This window comes from Babylonia areolata, chromosome 2, assembly GCF_041734735.1.
Source record: "Babylonia areolata isolate BAREFJ2019XMU chromosome 2, ASM4173473v1, whole genome shotgun sequence".
Lineage (NCBI taxonomy): Eukaryota > Metazoa > Mollusca > Gastropoda > Neogastropoda > Buccinidae > Babylonia > Babylonia areolata.
The window spans coordinates 45,798,476-45,818,475 of record NC_134877.1 but is presented as its reverse complement, the minus strand read 5'-3'; the positions used below and the strand labels follow the sequence as shown (position 1 = coordinate 45,818,475).

The 20,000-nt window shown below is 43.2% G+C and overlaps 2 protein-coding genes across 2 annotated transcripts in view; one reads left to right on the top strand and one right to left on the bottom strand.

The window, feature by feature from the left end:
* Window positions 1-17,860, bottom strand: part of LOC143301904 (cilia- and flagella-associated protein 99-like) — a 47,475-nt gene extending 29,615 nt beyond the window's left edge. Inside the window, exons 1-4 of the mRNA XM_076616349.1 lie at window positions 17,445-17,860; window positions 14,206-14,411; window positions 12,916-13,054; window positions 8,545-8,639 (exon numbers count right to left, since the gene is read on the bottom strand). Coding sequence (XP_076472464.1) covers window positions 8,545-8,639; window positions 12,916-13,054; window positions 14,206-14,349 — 378 coding nt within the window. The 5' untranslated portion in view covers window positions 14,350-14,411; window positions 17,445-17,860. The remainder of the gene's footprint in view (window positions 1-8,544; window positions 8,640-12,915; window positions 13,055-14,205; window positions 14,412-17,444) is intronic.
* A 135-nt stretch (window positions 17,861-17,995) lies between these two features.
* The window catches only part of LOC143301913 (uncharacterized protein ZK1073.1-like), a 66,863-nt gene continuing 64,858 nt past the window's right edge, over window positions 17,996-20,000 (top strand). The window contains exons 1-2 of the mRNA XM_076616360.1: window positions 17,996-18,129; window positions 18,360-18,410. Of these exons, the coding sequence (XP_076472475.1) occupies window positions 18,109-18,129; window positions 18,360-18,410 (72 nt within the window). The 5' untranslated portion in view covers window positions 17,996-18,108. The remainder of the gene's footprint in view (window positions 18,130-18,359; window positions 18,411-20,000) is intronic.

Genomic DNA, 20,000 nt, shown 5'->3' with positions numbered 1-20,000 from the left:
CCCCCCCCCCACACACACACACACACACCCCTTCCCCATTTTCCAGTTACCTCCCACAACTCTGCACCATCTCCTCCCCCTTCCCCTCTCCCCCAACACACACACCCGAGGAGGTGAGGTGGGGGAGCTCTAGTGGGCAGCGGAGGAGGAGGATGGAGGAGGTGATGGTACGGGGTGTGTAGAGGAAAGGGTGGAGGGGGGGGGGGGGACACAACACGACTAATCATGGAATTGCGCTGTGGGTCCGCTTTCTTGGCAGAGCGAGAGAGAGAGAGAGAGAGAGAGAGAGAGCAGAAAGACAGACAGAGAGAGACAGAGATACAGAGCCAGAGACCGAGAGAGAGACAGTCACAAACCGAGACAGACAGCCGTATATAGATGGGGCAAGTGGTAGAGCACAACCAGAAGTGGAAAGGAAGGGGTATGAGGGGAGGGCTGGGGTGTGTGCGTGTGGTGGGGGTGGGGTGAGGGCTAGGGAAGGGACGAGGGAGAGGGCCAGTGGAGAGAGAGAGAGAGGGGAGAGAGAGAGAGAGAGAGATGGGGAGGGAGGAAGGAGGGGGAATGGTGCAACGCACGGAATGAGCAGGAAAGTGGAACACCACCACAGTTATCAACATGCAGCTGAAACATATCGATCTGACTGACTGACTGACTGACACAGAGACCAGACGTCACGACGAGGAGGTGGAGGTGGAGGTGGTGGTGAGCAGGGTGCTACGTTGTGCCAGTGCAAGTTGTAGTTGGGTCATTGGGTCATGCCGTCTGCTGCTGCGGTTGTTGAAAGAAAGAATGAAAGAAAAGACAGAGAGAAAGAATGGCAGAAAAAAAAAGCCAACAGACAAAATGATAAAACAATATAGCTTGTTGACTGCGTGCTTTGTGGTGTGTGGTGTGGTGTGTTGATATGTTTTGTGCGGGGTTTGTGTGAGTGGGTGGTTGGGGGGTGGGTGTTGTGTGGGGTGGTGTGTTGTGGTGTTTGTGTAGGGGGGCGCGGGGGTGGGTGGGTGGGTGGGTGGTGTGTTTTGTGTGTGGTAGTGTGTTGTAGTGTTATGTGGGATGGTGTGGAGTGCTGTTCTGTGTGGGGTGGTGTGTTGTAGTGTGTTATGTGGGGTGGTGTGGAGCGGGGTTTTGTGTGGGGTGGTGTGTTGTAGTATTTTGTGTGGGGTGAAGTTTTGTGTGGGGTGGGGTGTTGTAGTATTTTGTGTGAGACGGTGTGTTGCAATGTTTTGTGTGGGGTGGCGTGTTGTGGTATGTTATGTGGGGTGGTGTGGGTGGGTGCTGTTTTGTGTGGGATGGTGTGTTATGGTATTTTGTGTGTTGTGGTGTGTTGTAATGTTTTGAGTGGGGGTGGTGTGTTGTAGTATTTTGTGTGTTGTGGTGATTTGTGCGGTGGGCATCTCCAACTGACACAAACTGAACTTGATGAACGCGTACCTGAAAACTATTTTCCGGACCAGGCAAGGTGGCTGCTTGTTAGTTTCGCCGTACTGAAACTGCATCAAGACTGAGAATTAAACACCCTCAAAGCAGAGTTGAAAACCGTTTTGTAAAAACACGGGTTACAACATGTTCTGATGGATATATCGTTTCACCTACGGAATGCACGAAAACTGCCATTAGAACAGGTCCCTTATTCACTTAATCTTCCTTAGTCACTCCGGTTGGTACATAAGGCGCCAACAAATCTCTTCAGTCATTTCGGGTCTTGAGCGAGCCAGCTGATTTCGTTCCTGGTCTTGCTTACTCAGTGTTTTCATCTCCTCTTCCACAGTTGTTCTCCATGTGCCTGCTGGTCTGCTTCTCTTTCTCAGTTCTCCCTGCTGGTGCCCATCTCCGGACAGCGTGAGGATGTCTGATTTTTGCCCAGCCACTTCCAGCCTCTCTGTTTCACCTCCGATCCACGATTTTGTTGATGCCTGTTCGTCTACGTCTGCTCCCGTCTTTGTTGGTGACATGCTGTTCCGTCCCAGTGAAAAGACCGCTGGAGAGTTCCGCGGCCATCTTGGATCTTGTGCTTGCGCATCGCGAAATCGCGAGCAATGCCGGCCAAAGGCGATCGACATGGGCAAAAGCTGCAAACATGTGCTGTCCTCCATTTTTTCAGTTGGCAGCCTCCATTGCTACAGCCAAACTCTGTACAATAAAGTGTCATCGTGTGCACAATAAGAAAACCAAAATAAGAAGCAAAACGTCGGAAAAAGAAGCCTGCTGTTTCGCACGTTCTGCCCTTGTTTCTCGATCGCCTTTGTTGCCCGCGATTTTGGAGAGCTAATCAACTTCGAGAGCACAGATCATGTGACATGCCTCATTAAGTTCATGCAACCACGGAACTCTCTATTTTTGAGCCGCCTATTCTGAGGATTCAACGGAGATACCGTCATTCAAAGCCTGTAAACCGCTTTTCAGTTTTATTGCTCGTTCCCCAGGTTTTCGAGGCGTATATATGAGGACTGAGTGGACATTTGTAGATTTTCAGTTTGGTGTTAATTTCCATTTTTGGATACTAAAATAGGACTTGGGTGTTAATTTCCACTTTAGGATACTAAAAAAGGACTTGGGTGTTAATTTCGATTTTAGGATACTGAAATAGGACTTGGCACCAGCCGCCGTGGCGAAGTGGTTAGCGTCGCGGACTGACGGCTGGGAGGACGCGGGTTCGAATCCCAGCGGAGGTGGGTTTTGGTTTTCGGCCCGCGGCTAAGCTCCTATCCAGAGTTGAGTGCGCCATGGGCTTAAAACGGAAGACTGGGATCACACAATCCAGTACAATCCACTTCACGGATGCGTCTTTGGGTGTGTTGCTCAAATTTCCTGACCAACACTGCAAGTGTCTGTGTCTCTCGGGGCTGGTTAACGCCGGGATATCATTATGACAGGAAGCGTTCAGTACGGCCTCATCACGTAGTCCCAAATTAAGTGTGTGGTCTCCTGGCGTGGGAGCAACGCCACTGAAACGGTACAGATGATGAGACAGAAAAAAATCAGGACTTGACCTCACAATCGTAGGTGTAGCAATTCTCTGAAAATTTGCTTTCCCGCCCAGTTCAGTGTTTTCCTTAGTAAGATTTTTCGAGGCCATTACCATGTGAACAAAGCGAATCCCATGGGTGGTTTATTCAGTCGCTATTCAGTCTATGATTATATCGTTTCTATATGCCATACTCCGTATCCCCCTCTCCCCCTGATTTTCTGTGAAAGAGATCATGTGTTGATCAGCAGTCTGATTAATTAATGTAGTCGAACCTCACAGGGCCTTTTTTTTTAAGGTTATGATTACACTCACCGCCGCATGAGCGGCGCACACATGCGTATCAGCAATACATACATATCACGAGTACAAGCAGGCACGCACGCACGCGCATCTTGCATCACTCTTCTAAGTGAAAAGAACCCCGATCCCCCCGCCCCCAACCCCGTAATCCACCCCCATCCTTTCCCCGTAACCTCTTCACTCCCTCCCTCCCCCCCCCCCCCCCTCCTCGTCCGTACCCAGCCCCCCATCCTCCCACCACAAATTTATCCATCTTGACTGCTGACATACTGAAACGTCTTTGTCAAGCGACATTCTTTCGTCCTCCGCCAAGGTCACAGACTAAATCTGTCTGCCCCAGCGACACTGGAAACGTCGGCTCCTTTGTCATGTTTCCCGTTTCGACCTGTTGATTCAGTTCAGCTCGTGACTTTGAAAAAGAGAAGGAAAATGTTAGAGAGCTGTGTACGAGGGGAGAGTAAAGGTGCGCGTAAACAGAGCGTGTATTTATGTACAATAATAGTAATGATGATGATGATGATGATAATAATAATAATAATGAATATTTCAACGCCTTATCTCAGGAGAGCCCAGAGCGTTTACAAATACAATTACACATACACACATTGATGCAGATACACTTCATAACATTCATTTGCCTATGCGCATCATAAAATAAACAAGTCACACACACACACACACACACACACACACACACACACACACATCACACACACACACACACACACACACACACACACATCACACACACACACACACACACACACACACACACACACATCGTCGTGCGTTGTGTTTACTGAGTTGAAATCGGCTACCCTTGAACAGTATACCTTACGCCACAAAACAGTTCTATGATCCTTTCTGTAAACAATGCGATGGACAATGCGTTGAAGATTTGTATCATTTCATGTTGATCTGTCCTCGATATGCTGCTCTTCATAAACGGTTATTATCCCTTTACTATTAATGATTTCCATCAGATTTTTAAGTACAGTTACTGTGTACCAACCTGTCAGCTAAACTTACATTACAACTACTGTAAATTATACTTAAGTGTTGTCACATGGAACTAAGTGTCTTTTAGAGTGCACGTGATTTTGGCAGTTAAGACTTTTTTTTACTCACTTAATATCTTTTTGCTAGCTTCAAGCATTTCTCCTGTTCATATGGGCCAGATAGTTTGCAAAAACTGAATAAACCATTATTGTTATTATTGTCATTGCTATCATCATTGTTACACACACACACACACACACACACACACACACACACACACACACACACACACCGGGCATTCATACCGATAGAGCCCCATTCCTCTCTCCACCCACAACAATCGCAGACGGACACACAGGGCGGGACATAACTGTGGAAAAGGTTAGCTTTGAGATCTGATTTGAATGAGGACAAAGACTGTTAAGGGAAGGTTCAATTAAAAAAAAAAATTTTTTTTAAGTTTTCAGTCCCACGCAATTTTGCCCAGTTTTGATTTGATTTGATATGGGTACTAATACAACGCCTATCCTCGGTCGGAGACCAAGCTCTAAGAGCCTTACAAACTCGTGGTCATTTGAACAACAACCTGCTGCCTACCTGTGAAGCTCAAGCCGACTGACGGCTGCCATTGGGCGCTCATCATTCATTTCCTGTGTCATTCACTCCGACTTAAGGCACGCACACACACACACTCAGACAGACATGTTTTCTTGTGGTCAGTGCAGTGAGCACCCGATTCATGAGCCGAGGTGCTTTCTAGCATGAGTTCTTCTTTAAAAAAAAAAAATTATTATATATATGTATTTTTCTATATACTACAACGAAACATCATAGCCATTGTCAATAAAATCTTGAATAAACGGTGGAGCTTTGACTGAAACATCGATATTTCGAACTCATTTTTCATGGTCAGTTGTTTATGCTGCACGTGCGCCTGAAACAGCCCTTAGTGTATTCAGTATGAGGCCAATGATAGTCTGTATGCAACCTGCATAATCGATATCATCTCACGATTTCTTTTTTTTAGATAATTTATGAAAATTACTCCTGCATAAATGACGTGGTCTGTAACTTTGCGTGAAGTGTGTGTGTGTGTGTGTGTGTGTGTGTGTGTGTGTGTGTGTGTGTGTGTGTGTGTGTGTGTGTGTGTGTGTGTAACGCTGCCAGGGTAATAAAGGTGTGATTAATCAGTGTCTAGACTAGACGAGTGACATGTGTAGTTTCGGGAGGAATGTGTGTGTACGCGTGTGCGTGTCTCTGTGGGAAGTGCGTTTAACAAAGAGAGAGAGAGGGAGACAGACAGACAGACAGAGACAGATTCGTTATTAGGCTTACAGTTTATCTTCCAACTGTAAACGCAGTTTTCTGAGACTGAACAAAAGACACACAGACAGACATACAGACAGATCTATAGATAGATATACAGACAGACAAACTGACAGCATCCGACTGTGCGCATTATGATCGTCTATCAGTGGCGGAAACGAGAAAATAGTCTGCAAAACAATTCATCCAAGCTGATGAACTGATAGTGAATCATCATCAAATACAAACAATGGGAAACTTGGGACCTTCCCAGAAATCCCAATCAATCTGATGACTCAGAGCTCAACAACAACTAGAAAACAATTTTTTATGCACAACAACACAGTGACACAACTAAGAGAGAGAAAGAGAGAGAGAGAGAGAACTCAGAACTCAGAACTCAAAACGATTTTTATTCAAGGATAAAGATTTTAGGCATGGCCTGTTCTGCTAGTCTGTCCTTGCTAATCTGCGTCCATTACAAGAGAGAGTGAGAGACAGACAGACAGAGAGGAAGAGAGAGAGAGAGGGGAGGGGGAATGGGGGGCTTGGAGGGAGAGAAGCAAAACAAGAACACGAACAACAACAATACCTCACAGCCATGTTAGTTATTTATCAAATCTGCAGCAGTTAGCCCAGTTACTCCATCACCACGACTTCGATCGTCGCCACAGGAAAAACAACTCTGGTCCACATATACGCGCGCGTGCAAACAAGCACGCGGTCAATATATAGGAAATAAGCACGCTCGCGCTTTTTAACTGCTCTGTCAAGCATGCCATGGAGTGAGAAAACAACAACAACAACAATAATAAAGCAAACAAACAAACACATTTAAAAAAAAAAACACAAAAAAAAACCACGATAATCGATTATATCGTCCCATCTTCCGTTGAGAGCCAACAGAAATAGAGATGGAAACGAGGTGAAAATCGAGGGTAGGGGTGGTGGGGGTAGGGGTGGGGGTGGGGGGGTCTTGTGATTACAAGAGAAAGGTGGATAAATCGTTATTTCTAAGGTCCACAAAAACAAAAACAAAAAACCCTGTTTGTTTGGTGTTGTTTTTTGTTGTTTTTTTGTTTTGTTTTTGTTTTTGTGAGTGTGTGTACCTTGTTCTCGGCGTAGGTAGAAGAACAACAACAACAAGAAAGAGGAAAATAATGAAGATGATGATGAAGGTGATAATTAAGATGAAGAAGAATGAGGAGGAGGAGGAGGAGGAGGAGGAGGAAGAGGAGGGGAGGAGAGGGAGAAGGAATTACATATGTAACATTCATTTCAAAGGTATACGAAATATAAGAAAATACAATTCTTCCTGATTTCCGGCGTAGGTAGAAGAAGAAGACGACGAAGAAAGAAAGAGGAAGAGGAGGAGGAGAAAGAGACGAAAGGAAGAAGAAGACATAGACAGAGACAGAGAGAGATGATGAAAAGGCATGAAGAAGAAAAGGAAAGAGAGGAGAAAAGGACATGAAGTAGAAAAAAGGGGAGAGACAGACAGACAGACAGAGACAGAGAGACTGTGACAGAGACAGAGAAAGAGACAAAGACAGAGAGAAAGAGAAACAGAGACAGAAACACAGAGAGAGACAGAAACAGAGTCAGAGAGAGAGAGAGAGAGAGAGAGAGAGAGAGAGAGAGAGAGAGAGAGAGAGAGAGAAGACAAGCGATTTTGACACAGAGAGGCACACTGAGAGGCATAGACACAGAGACATGCTGACAGAGTACACAGGTATGAATATTTTATAAGTGTTCTTTGAAACATAAGCGTAAAGCTTCTTTACACCATGCCCTCGGAGAAAATAATGGACCCCAAAATCTTTGAAACTTGATGACACCAAGCATCATGTTCTACAGCGAAAAGAAAAATCACACTATGAACTGAAAAAACAATATGCGAACAGAGAAGGCATGCGAGAAAAGGCGAGAGGGTGGGGTGGCTGGGGGAGAAAAAGGGAGTGCCGAAGACTGAGAAAGAGAGGTAGAGAGAGAGGAGGGGGGGGGGGGGAACTATTCAAAGAGATTAAAGAGAGGGGAAATCAACGTATCATTCACACACACACACACACACACACACACACACACACACACACACACACACACACACACACACACACAGAAGGAGTGAAGGAGGGAGGGAGGGAGAGTGGGTGAGAGAGACAGAGAGAGGAACAGAGAGACTGGAAACAGTGAGAGAGACTGAGACTGAGACAGAAACAGACAGGCAGACAGATAACCATACTGAGACAGACAAACAGATGCACGCTGAAACTGAGAAAAAGGACACACACACACACACACACACACACACACACACACACACACACGTCGTGGGGGGGGGGGGGTTGTGTGTGTGTGGGGGGGGTGGATGTGTGTCTGGGTGGGAGGTCCGTGACACATACACCCAGAAACAGGATCCCTTCCCCCACCCAACCCACGCCCACCCATCCCCACACCCTCGTCTGACACTGGCGAACGCCATGGTCCAGTAATGTTGATGCTCAGTGCTTCAACCAGTGTGTCATTCAATGTGAATCAAAGTGCGGTGGAAGTGGTTTTGTTGTTGGTGTTGTTTTTTCGCATTCTGTAATCGCGCGCGCGCGCACGTGTGTGTGTGTGTGTGTGTGTGTGTCTGTGTGTGTGTGTGTGTGTCTGTGAGTGCGTGTGTGTGTGTGTGTGTGTGTGTGTGTGTGTGTGTGTGTGTGTGTGTCTGTGTCTGTGTTTCTGTGTGCGTGTGTGTGTTGCGCTGTGAACGCACAACCTACGTTTGGACACTTTTTCGCGTCCTATAACATCAATTAAGGTCATTCATTCATTCATTCATTCATTTGTTCGTTCTGTCATTGATTCATTCGTTGATTTTTTTCGATCATTCATTCATTCGTTCATCTCTTTATTTTATTTTTTAGTTCGTTCCTCCATTCATCATTCATTTCTTCATTCATTCATTCATTCATTCGCTGACTCACCTTGTATGCAGAGCTGACCTCCACGCACTGGATGAACTTGCGGAACTGGGCCACCCCTAGCTCGTCCAGCCTGAAGAGAGCCAGGTAGCTCAGCACTGCAACAGACAACAATGGAAATAGAATAGAACAGAATAGAACAGAACAGATTAGAACAGAAATTAGAATAGAGTAGAGTTGAACAGAAGAATGTGTCTTTATTACTAACAAGCCTACCTGAGGTCACAAGAAATATTGGGGCTGGGGGCTGGGGGGTGGGTTTAGTATATAAAACGTACAAACATGAATCGGAAATCATAATTAAACACAATTACAGGAGGATTTTTATCATCTCTCTCTCTCTCTCTCTCTCTCTCTATATATATATATATATGTGTGTGTGTGTGTGTGTGTGTGTGTGTGTGTGTGTGTGTGTGTGTGTGTGTGTGTGTGTGATCCGCACCATTGGAAGGGGGAAGGGGGAATAGGGGGGAGGCGTGGGGAGAGGGATCGAAGACAGACTGGATGGGCGGGTGAGATGGGGGTGGATATTGGTGATCGGGTAGGATGTGGTAGAGAGTGAGAGGGAAGAGAGAGAGAGAGAGAGAGAGAGAGAGAGAGAGAGAGAGAGAGAGAGAGAGAGAGATGCACACACATATAGGTGCTTGTACGTGTACACAGTCACTTACGCTCAACCCGTCCCCTCCACACACACACATACTCAGAGCGTACCAACGCATGTGTTTAGTTGAATATACGCAGGCTATGTTCGTGAGACAGAGCATTGACTGCTTTGGGAAAGAAGCAACAAGAAACTATCATCATGGCTAAATTCTTTTCTTTTTTTTAAACCCAAAAAAACCACACACAAAAACACACAAAAAAACAACAACAACAAAACAAAATTAAAAAAAAACAATAACAACAACCCCACAGCTACCTATAATAAACGAATTTAACAACAACGAATTCTGTGTAGAACAACTGTCAATGTAGATGAGGTTAATCGGTAAAGAATAAAAATAAAAAAATTAACAACAAAACAATTAAGAAACTTTCACATCTAGCTGATATTTTGTGTCTTTTACCCTTAAGCTATATCTGTTTTATCAACGGATACTTTAGCTATCGAGTAGAAACGGGAGCTTTAATTAAAAACACACCACTGTACGTTCTACCACTGGAATAAAAGGACTTTTATCAGGTAACAATATATTATTCTTGGAGGGCCGTCGCAGACTCGGTTAGGCTTTGGACATCTGACCCAGTGTCTACAAGTGCCACCGGGATCTGATGGGTTCGAGGCCCCCGTCTCGGCAATGGTGCTGCGCCTTTGGGAAAGGCTCTTTACTCCGATTTTCCCCACCCCACCCAGGTCTGAATGGATGCCTCTGACTTCGGTCTGGGTAAGGCTGAAATGGCCCACCAGGTCTGAATGGGTGCCTCTGACTTCGGTCTGGGTAAGGCTGAAATGGCCCGCCCAGGTCTGAATGGGTGACTCTGACTTCGGTCTGGGTAAGGCTGAAATGGCCCACCCAGGTCTGAATGGGTGACTCTGACTTCGGTCTGGGTAAAGCTGAAATGGCGAAAGGGGAGGCCTGTTGGGCCCGAGCCGTCTCAGTTTCCTATGCCAGGCACTAGACACGGCGGGATTATGAATCCATGCACTGTCCCGGCGATGGCCGCAACCATCAGCCCTGAACTGACTTAATTTATCTAAAAGGGCGTTATAGCTATTAGATCGTTAAAGTCCACTCTACTTGAGTGGGGCATTGTATCGATGGCCGTAAAAAATACAAAAAAACATCAAAAACAACAACAAAATAAACAAAATCAAAAAGGGAAAACAAAGGGAACTTTAACCTTTAATCTTATGCTGCATGCCCCCAATGGAAGGAAACGGAACTTCAACTCCACAATAATGATGATGATAATGATGATAATAATAATTAAATAATCAATCATCATCATCATCATCATTATCATAATTATTATTTCCCCGAAAACGAAACCACATCAAGTTTCCTTTTGTCTTATTTTTAGGTCCAAAACGAAGCTAACGTAACGTTACACAACGTGTTTTCATGCCTGTCCAGGGAACACATGCAGCCGGTTTGGCTAAAATGGGGTGGGGAAGGAGGGGGTGGGGGTGGGGGGGAGCGTGGGGAAGAGGGATCGAAGAGAGACTGGATGGGAGGATGAGATGGTGGTGGAAACTGGCGATGGGGTAGGATGTGGTAGAGGGTGGAGATCGAGGCGGTGTAATAACACAGCACCAATACAGAAATTGAAACCTCAATTAAAGGACAGGATCATCGGCCTTAGCGGGGATGTCGTGGCAACAATAAAATTAATGGTCATTGTCACGTCCGAAACCAGCGATAAAACGTATGTTGTGATGTGGTGTGGTGTGGTGTGGTGTGGTGTTTGTGTGTGGTGTGGTGTGGTGTGGTGGTGGTGGTGGTGGTGGTGGTGGTGTGTGTGTGTGTGTGTGTGGACTGCTACCCCCCCCCCCTCCGCCCCCCCCAACCCCTACCCTACCGCCCTCCATGTGTTAACCTAACCCATTCTTGACGATTCTACGATGTAGCCAAGCACACCAGATACAGAGCTTTTAGTCCCGTCAATGACAAACATCGAACCGCGACAACGGCTAAACCGCTCACACCACTAAGCACAACGTCACGCACAGATGAGGTCACCCCGGCCAATGTTACACTGGTTACGTAGACAACAGTATAAGCCTCCTGACAGCTGAGATTTCAGACTCGCTATGTGTGAATTTGCGCGACCGTGGATACAAAACATACCACGGTATTAGTATGGGCAGGAGACAGTTTTTAGACAGTGAGGACAACAGTACTGTTCTCTCTCCTGAGGTTTCAGAAGGCGGGGATGGGGTGGGGGTGGGGGTACGTGTGTTTGCGGGGGGGGGGGGGGGGGGGGGGGGGGGGGGGGGAAGGGGTTGGAAGTCAGGTAACCTACAGCAGTGAAAGTCACATTTGAATTAAAGCCATTTGACATTTAACACGGCCTGACGAGCGTGTTGGGGTTGTGTTTAGGTCAGGAATTTGCGCGGTTTTTTGAATATATTTTTTTATCATTATTGTTATAATTATTTTAATGCAGATGTAGCATAGCGTACAAATATGGATCAGTCAGCGTAGTTTGGCATCTCCTTGAAACTTAATCTGAAACTCTCTAGTGTAACAGGGCACCATCATGGTAGTTTCAATATAGGCCTGTGTTCATTCTTCTTTCTCTTCGTTAGTTGTCTGCGGCCATTGCTCTCTCTGTCTGTCTATCTGTCTCCCTCTTTCTCTGTCTCTCTCTTTCTCTGTCTCTCACTGTCTCTCTGTCTGTCTGTCTTTCTCTCTATCCCCTCCCCGCCACCCCAGTTTGTTAGATAGTTAAAGACTTCTACCTGTTTCTGTTAGATAGTTAAAGACTTCTACCTGTTTCAGTTGACCAGTTTCACCCTCCAAAGAAGTTCTGCCTGTCTATGATAATACTTTGTGTGCATGTGTGCATGTGTGCATGCATGTGTGTGTGTGTGTGCCTGTGTGTGCATGTGTATTTCCTGTGCATGTGCAAACCTGTGTGCTAAATCAGTATGAATTATGGGACATCATTAGAAAATGCACACACAAAAGCAATGACAATAATGTACAATATGTTGACTGTGTCAAAAGAAAAATACAGATTGATGACCAAAAAGCAACAGTAATTCACATAAAACATCTGTGAATCAAGGTGTGACATCTGAATGTTCAATACTTATAATGAATCCAACATTCAGCCTGAATGGATCTCTCTGTCTCTGTGTCTATGTATGTCTGTCTCTGTCTGTACATCTATCTGTTTGTGTCTGTCTGTCTGTCTGTCTCCTCTCTCTCTCTTAATAATAATGATAACAGTATATGTATTTAGCCCTTTCAAACCTCTAAAAGTGCTTTACAATAACACATCAGTCAGCCACAAATCACACAAAAGCACACACCCACATCCACAAATACAAACACACGCACACACATGCAAGCATACACACACACACATACACACATGCAAGCACACACACACACACATACACACACACACATACACACATGCAAGCACACACACACACACACACACACACACACACACACACACACAAACATGCTCACACACAAAGAAAACATGCATGGAAGAAATAAAATAATGCTGATCTATTAGAATACAGCCATGGAATGGAGTGTCTACATTATGAAGGAACTGCTTTAAAAAGGAATGTTTTCAGATTTGTTGTATGAAACATGAGTGAAGGACTGTGATGGACTGAACAAGGCTGTGAATTCCAGGATTGTACAAAAACAGCTCTTCTGCCAACATGAGCAAATGAGCGAGAAAACTGACCATGGTACATGGGCTGTTCAGAGCGTAGCGTGTTCTTCCCATCTCTGTTGTAGAAACCTTCCAGGATGACCCCAATGGGTGCTGTGTACTGCACGCATCCTGAGAACACCTCCTTTAGAAAGGTATGGTCTGCTTCCGCCTGCAAAAAGGAAGGATCACTGATGCACCACGCATTTACCAGAAGATCTAGTCATCAGCCCTGTCTATATGTAATGTGTAATGTGCGGCTTATGTTCAAACGTGTGTGTTTGCATGTGTGTGTGTGTGTGTGTGTGTGTGTGTGTGTTTGTGTGTGTGAGTGCGCATGCACAAGTTCTTATACTGATATGCACATGTATGTGTCCAAATTTCACTGTAAGTTTCTAACCTTTTTATGTACTATCTCTCCCCCCTCTCCACCCACTCCCCTCCACCCAATATGCCTTGTAAACTCAGTTCACTTGTAATAAACTTATTCTATTCTATTCTATGTATCATATGTCGGTCATGTCTGACTACGGCCATCAGAACAACCCAAGAGGTGACTGCTGTCCCAACTATCTGGGCTAGAATTTGATTTAAAATTAATGGAGAGTGTCTTGCCCAAGTTATACTCTATCAGCCAAGAAGGCTTGAAAACATTTGGTGTTGGAAAGGTCCCCAAAGGCCAAATAGTCCCCAACATGGCTGCCATAAAAGCCAGCGTAATTTTGCCAAATAGTTTGAGTGTCATATTCCTTTACAAAGGATAAACCATAGATCATGCAGTTCTCACTTTGTTGTTGGTCCAACGTTAAGCTTATATCAGTCTCTGATATAAGCTGAGCATTAGCACACCTTCACAAGTAAAAGGTCTACACCAGTACATTAATTGACAAAATAACCAGCACATCATAGGAAAGAAATTCCATTTGTTTTTGGTTAAAAAAAACAGTTTCAGTGTCAAGGATATGTCAAAGCATTATACATGCTGTATAAAAAAGAAAAAGAAAAAAAAGGACTTCACAAACACCCAACCCACTGGTCAGGCCTTGACAGCCTTCTCTAGGTTTGTGTAAAACACTAACATACAATGAAATAAAATGAACAAACAAAATAAACAAATTAGTATATAAAAATCAGAATATAATAGAGTGAAAGTATAAGCAGAAGGCAAATGATTGAAATAAAACAAGAGCAAAAATGGGCCATGTTCAGTGAACCCACATGCACCCCCCACACCCCTCCAACACACACACACACACATTCACACAGCGTGCAAATGCACATACATGCACATCTTTCTAAAGATAAGAAAATAAACAGAAAGACCTGTGCTCCATCCGGAACCTTCCTCCTTGCAGACTCTGCCTGGATGAAGTTGGTGACATGCTCCTCCACAGAGCGCAGACTGGAATCGTACGTGGCTAGCAGATGGCTGCTCTGCCACAGCATGCGTTCATGCCACTCGCTCATTGTGCAGTGCTCTCGAGAGAACGTGTGCTCAGGTGAAGGGGAGTGAGGACTCAGTTGTGACACTGTGAAGAATAGTGTGATAGGAAGCATGCATGCAGTCATTGTGACATTCACTCAGTCTCACAAGTACATTGTTTATTAGTTACTGTTATTTCTTCTTCTTTTTTTCTTTCTTTCTTTTTTTTTTTTACAATGCATATCATTTTTGTCTTGTTTTATTTCCATTCTTTACTTCATCTGTGACACTGTGACAAACAGTGTGATGGGAAGCATGCAATCATTGTGACAAAAACAGTCTCATAAATTACACACAGTACATTATCTATAGGTTACCTTTTTTTTCACAATATATATATTAATATACATATATACTATTTTTGTCTTGTTTTCTTCCCATTCTTTACTCATCTGTGACACTGTGATGGACAGTGTGATGGGCAGCATGCATGCAGTCATTGTGACATTCACAGTCTCACAAATTACACACAGTACATTATCTATTAGTTACCGCTATTTCTTTTTTCCACAAGATATATATCACTTTTGTCTTGTTTTCTTCCCATTCTTTGCTTCATCTGTGACACTGTGACAAACAGTATGACTGGAAGCATGCAGTCATTGTGACATTCACAGTCTCACAAATTACACACAGTACACTACCTATTACAGTATTAGTTACTTTTTTTGACAATATATATTATTTTTGTCTTGTTTTCTTCCCATTATTTACTTCATCTGTGACACTGTGATGAACAGTGTCATGGGAAGCATGCATGCAGTCATTGTAACATTCACAGACTCACAAATTACACATAGTACATTATCAATTAATTACCTTTTTTTTCTTTACAATATATCATTTTTGTCTTCTTTTTTTCTCCCAATTTTTTACTTCATCCTTCGTGGGCTACTTTAGGAAGTGATTGGATTGTGACTTTTCCTCTGCTATGATTGAGAACACCATGAAACTATCTTGATCACTTGTCATAGGGGATGCAAGTTCACTTTCAATGCTGGGATGTCTGAAGAGTTCACAGGGTAGCAAACTGCAGTCATATCAGGTATACAATTGGCTCTCTCCCTCAGAGATAATTCAAATGGACACCGGTGGTGTTCTTTGAAGGATCTCTATTTTTATTTTCACAATTCCCTTTTTAATCTTTGCACAGTTATTTTGAAATGACAGAAGGATTGTTTAGTTTATATCAGTACACACACACACACACACACACACACACACACACACACACACATATATATATATATATATATATATATATATATATATATATATATAGAGAGAGAGAGAGAGAGAGAGAGAGAGAGAGATTCACAAAAAAGGTCTCCCTTTTATAGCCAGTGTCTACAACTGACAATTAAAGATGATGTGAATAACACATTGTCTGGGATACTGTTCTATTTCAAAGCATCATGGATAACAGTAACACTGTCACTGGAAATAGAACACAATAAAAGTAATACCTTTTTTAACATAAATGTGAAGCATGCATCGGTGTCAATCACATACATTCAAACCAAAACAAAAATGCATGCATGTACATTTGCAGGGCGATTTGCAAATACTAGCACATAGTCCTGAATTAAAGCATTCTGAGTGTTCAAATTAAAACACATGCAGGTAAGGAAAAGTGACAACACACACACACACACACACACACACACACACACACACACACATGCGCGTGCATGCACAAACGCAAACACAAACACACAGAGAAAGAACAAGCTATTAAAATGTCTACTTCTGCAAGGAAGACGTATCAGACTGCCAAAGAGTTTTAATTTTGTTCTGTTTTAAGTTAACTTTCTGCTGAATTTTAAAGAGACTCTACAGCATGCCACTCACACAATCTGACAATGGCTTGACTTGATTCATTCAAACCACGCACAAAAAATTGTAAGTCATTCAAAAAACAACAACAACAACAAATCAGTCTCAATGCTAAATAGAAGAATGGCGTCATTGTGTGAGCTTTATTCGGTGCCGCTTCTGACTGCTGACACTGTCAGTTGATCCTGTTATTCTAACAGCTAAGTACATAGATAACAATCATAATTGTCATCTTGTGTCAGGATATCAAAGGTCTTTTATGCCATTTATAAACAGTGCAAACCCAATCAATAACTTACAATGTGAATTTCTAAGTTAAGTTACATTTAAGTTATCTGCTTTGAATATGAACATTAAACACACACACACACACACACACACACACACACACACACATATATATCTTTTATGTCATTTAAAAATGAACAGAACTAACCCAACCAATGAGTTGTATGGAGAAATTCTAATTTATTTACATTTAGAATATTGGTGACTGAGTTGTATGGAGAAATTCTAATTTATTTACATTTAGAATATTGGTGACTGATATTAACTATAAACACACACACACACACACACACACACACACACACACACACACACACACACACACACACAGATGTACACTCACACATATATATCCTTCCTCTCTCTCTCTCTCTCTCTCTCTCTCTTCTTCTTCTTCTTCTTCTTCTTCTTTTGGATGGGTAGCCAACATCGACTTGTCGATGAATCTGCTACACAAATTCTTTTCCAGAGGGTGGTTCCGAGTGGGCTGTTTTAATTAGTTCTAAGTTCTCTCTCTCTCTCTCTCACTTTAATTCACAGTAGTAGCAATGTCTTGCTGTTCTTATGTACTTATTTATTGTTTGTTTGTTAGTATTTTTCGTAACCCGTTAGTTGTCAAATGTATTCTAGAACCAGACAAACATTTCAATCAGTATTTTTTGCACTTGAGGGTACAGTTAATACAAACAGTTCGTCAAATTCAAATGAGACTTTATCATGACCAGAATGTGTGAAGAAATGTTGAGCAAAATCCATTATTTCAAGAATAGCACACGGTATGACTGATTACAAATTATCGAGTAAAAGGCCAATTCCATTGATCGACTGGTGTTTGGTGTCACTCGGCACTCGCACCTGCTAATCAACAAATCGACTCATTATATTTGACCGATATACAGAAGATATATTTTTTTACAGTTCAGTTACATGTATTACAGGTAAGCAAATTACCTACCTTATACAGTGGTACTTTAAAGCCCGAAAATGCTATCCGCAAATGCTATCCACACTGACAACACCTCCACGATCAGTCCAGCGAAGGGATGTACGACGCCATGTTGGATTGCCACAGCAACGGAGAAAACAAATCGATACGCGCACTTGTCGTGATTTTTCAATGAACCAATCTGTTTTGCACTTGTAATTATTGCACGCAAATTAATTTCACTGACAGTTTCATTACCGATTTTGACAATATTACTACAGATTCAATGTTACTCACTTCACAGCAGACAGGTCAAAATGCGTCAATCGTTTGAAACTGTTTACAAAGACTGTCCACTGGACGCAGACATGTTAATCGATATCTTACATCTAGGGAAAATACAATTATTACAAAATAATAGTAACGTTCAAAACTAATATGCTTTGTTATATTGATCTAACCATCGTTTTCTTTGTGCAAGAAAAAAAAAGAAGAAGAAAGAAATGCAACAGGAGCGATGTTATGCTTTCACTTTCCGACCCGAAACGAGGCCAGCCGAACATAGCCGATAATGCCTCAGCCTGCGACGAGATAGCTCTTGGCCGAGGGTTGAGGTTCAGTCAGTCAGAAATCGTTGAAGCGTTGACTACGAACAGTGGTTGTGTGTCTAAAAGCGTCTGTCTTTTGTGCAGTCATGTCGGCGGCATCTTTGGAGGTAATATGCGCATTGTGCATAAATCTATGGGGATTGTACTCGTTTCTATCGTAGAGGAATGCTTTGACCTTGGAAAAAAAGCCGCATTTCGACTACGTGTGCATGGTGATTTGTTTACAGTAACAAAAATGTGTATAATTAATTATTGTGTGTGTCGTTTGGCATAACAGATTGTGATGGAAAGTAGACTGATTTATAATGATTAGGAAAAAAACTTTTGTTTGTTTCAGCAAAGAGAATTATCGGCGCCTAGAGTGGGGCGATTCAAGGTCTTCATTCAGGTACGTGATTTTGCCCACAAATCAATAGTTTCGCTTGCGTCCAGAGACTGGGTCGGCATCCATTCTGGCATTGGCAAGTGTAGACGATGCGGCCGCTCGCGCTCTCACGCGCTTGCCTCGAGGCTAGTAAGGACGTATTGGCTAAAGCAGGGGAAAACGGGATTGGATAAACTGAAAAAAAGTTGAAAAAATGTCTGGTCGTTTGAATGAATATTTAAGGATGGACAGAGAACTAACAGACGATAAAGATGAGCTGGAAAGGCCATATATAAGTTAACGTGATGTTCCTACGTGTGTTGATGATGTCTGGTGATTGGGGAGGGGTATATAGGCCTTCACATTTGGTACACTGAGTCTGGGGAAAGTGTACTGACGTATGGTTGACTGAGTTGAGGGACTGACAAACATGATTTATTTCCACTTTCATTGCATGACTCATGCAATGTCCATAGAAGAATTAGCATGACAGGCTACATCAGTAGTATGATAGTTCCATCGCCACCGCCTCCTCCCGGCCGTGGTCCTGAGCCAAGCAGTCCGACATCCATCTGTCCTTACTCCACGTGTGACCTTCCCGCGGCGTCCCTCGACCCCTCTTCCTCAGTCCCATTCCACTTACAGTTTCGTCTGTCAGTTGATGATGCCTTCATATCTGTTGATCCGTGTGTTCCGGGGCTTTGGTTTTTTAGTGTGACTGCATGCATAGTCGAATGTGCTGAGCGTGGCGGTTGCACAGCCAGGATTTTGGCCATGTCTGTCATGATTCATCAGTGAATGGCGACCATACACTGATGAATAAATCACCATTTGAACTAAAACGCGACAAACGCTCGAGAAAAGGTGACATGATACAAACATGTAAGCAGTCTTCATTCTAGTCTGAGGCTTGTAGAGATATTGATGTACATGAGTGAATTGTGAGTGAATGATTTTTTTTTTTTTATTGCACGTGCTTTCAGTTCACATGCTTGTGCTTTTACTGGCATATCTCACAAACTCATACAGTGATCGATCAAGGTTGGTTGTTTGCTTGATTGAGTCATCCTTTCCCCAGCCACAATCCACCCAGTTTCATTTGTTTATCACAGGCCTACATATTTCTAAACGCATTATTGCAAAGTGACATGTTAGTTGCACGGCCATGATAAGTTCGCGTTTGTGTTTTCGTATACCTAGCTGTGTGTAGTGTGTGTGTGTGTGTGTGTGTGTGTGTGTGTGTGTGTGTGTGTGTGTGTGTGTTTCTCAGCATTTTCAACTTTTAATTTAAAAAAAAATTATATTCTTTACTGTGTGTGCCGCTTGTTTATTCATTTAGTATTTAGATGATTTTTTCATCCGTATTTCATCGCCGGCGAAATGGTGGGAACAGGTTAAGTCCTTTTGTTATTATCTTTTGACGATATGAGTAGATTTATATACCCTACGTACATCCAGATCAAGCAACAGGGGGGAACTCTTGATCTGACTTTGAAAATATCAGCATGTTAAAAAGAAAAAAAAGGAAAAAAAAAGTTTCAAAGTTATTCAGTCCTAATTTCCTTTGTAGCAAAACCACGACACGTCCGCAACACGACTTGCACAAGAAAAACA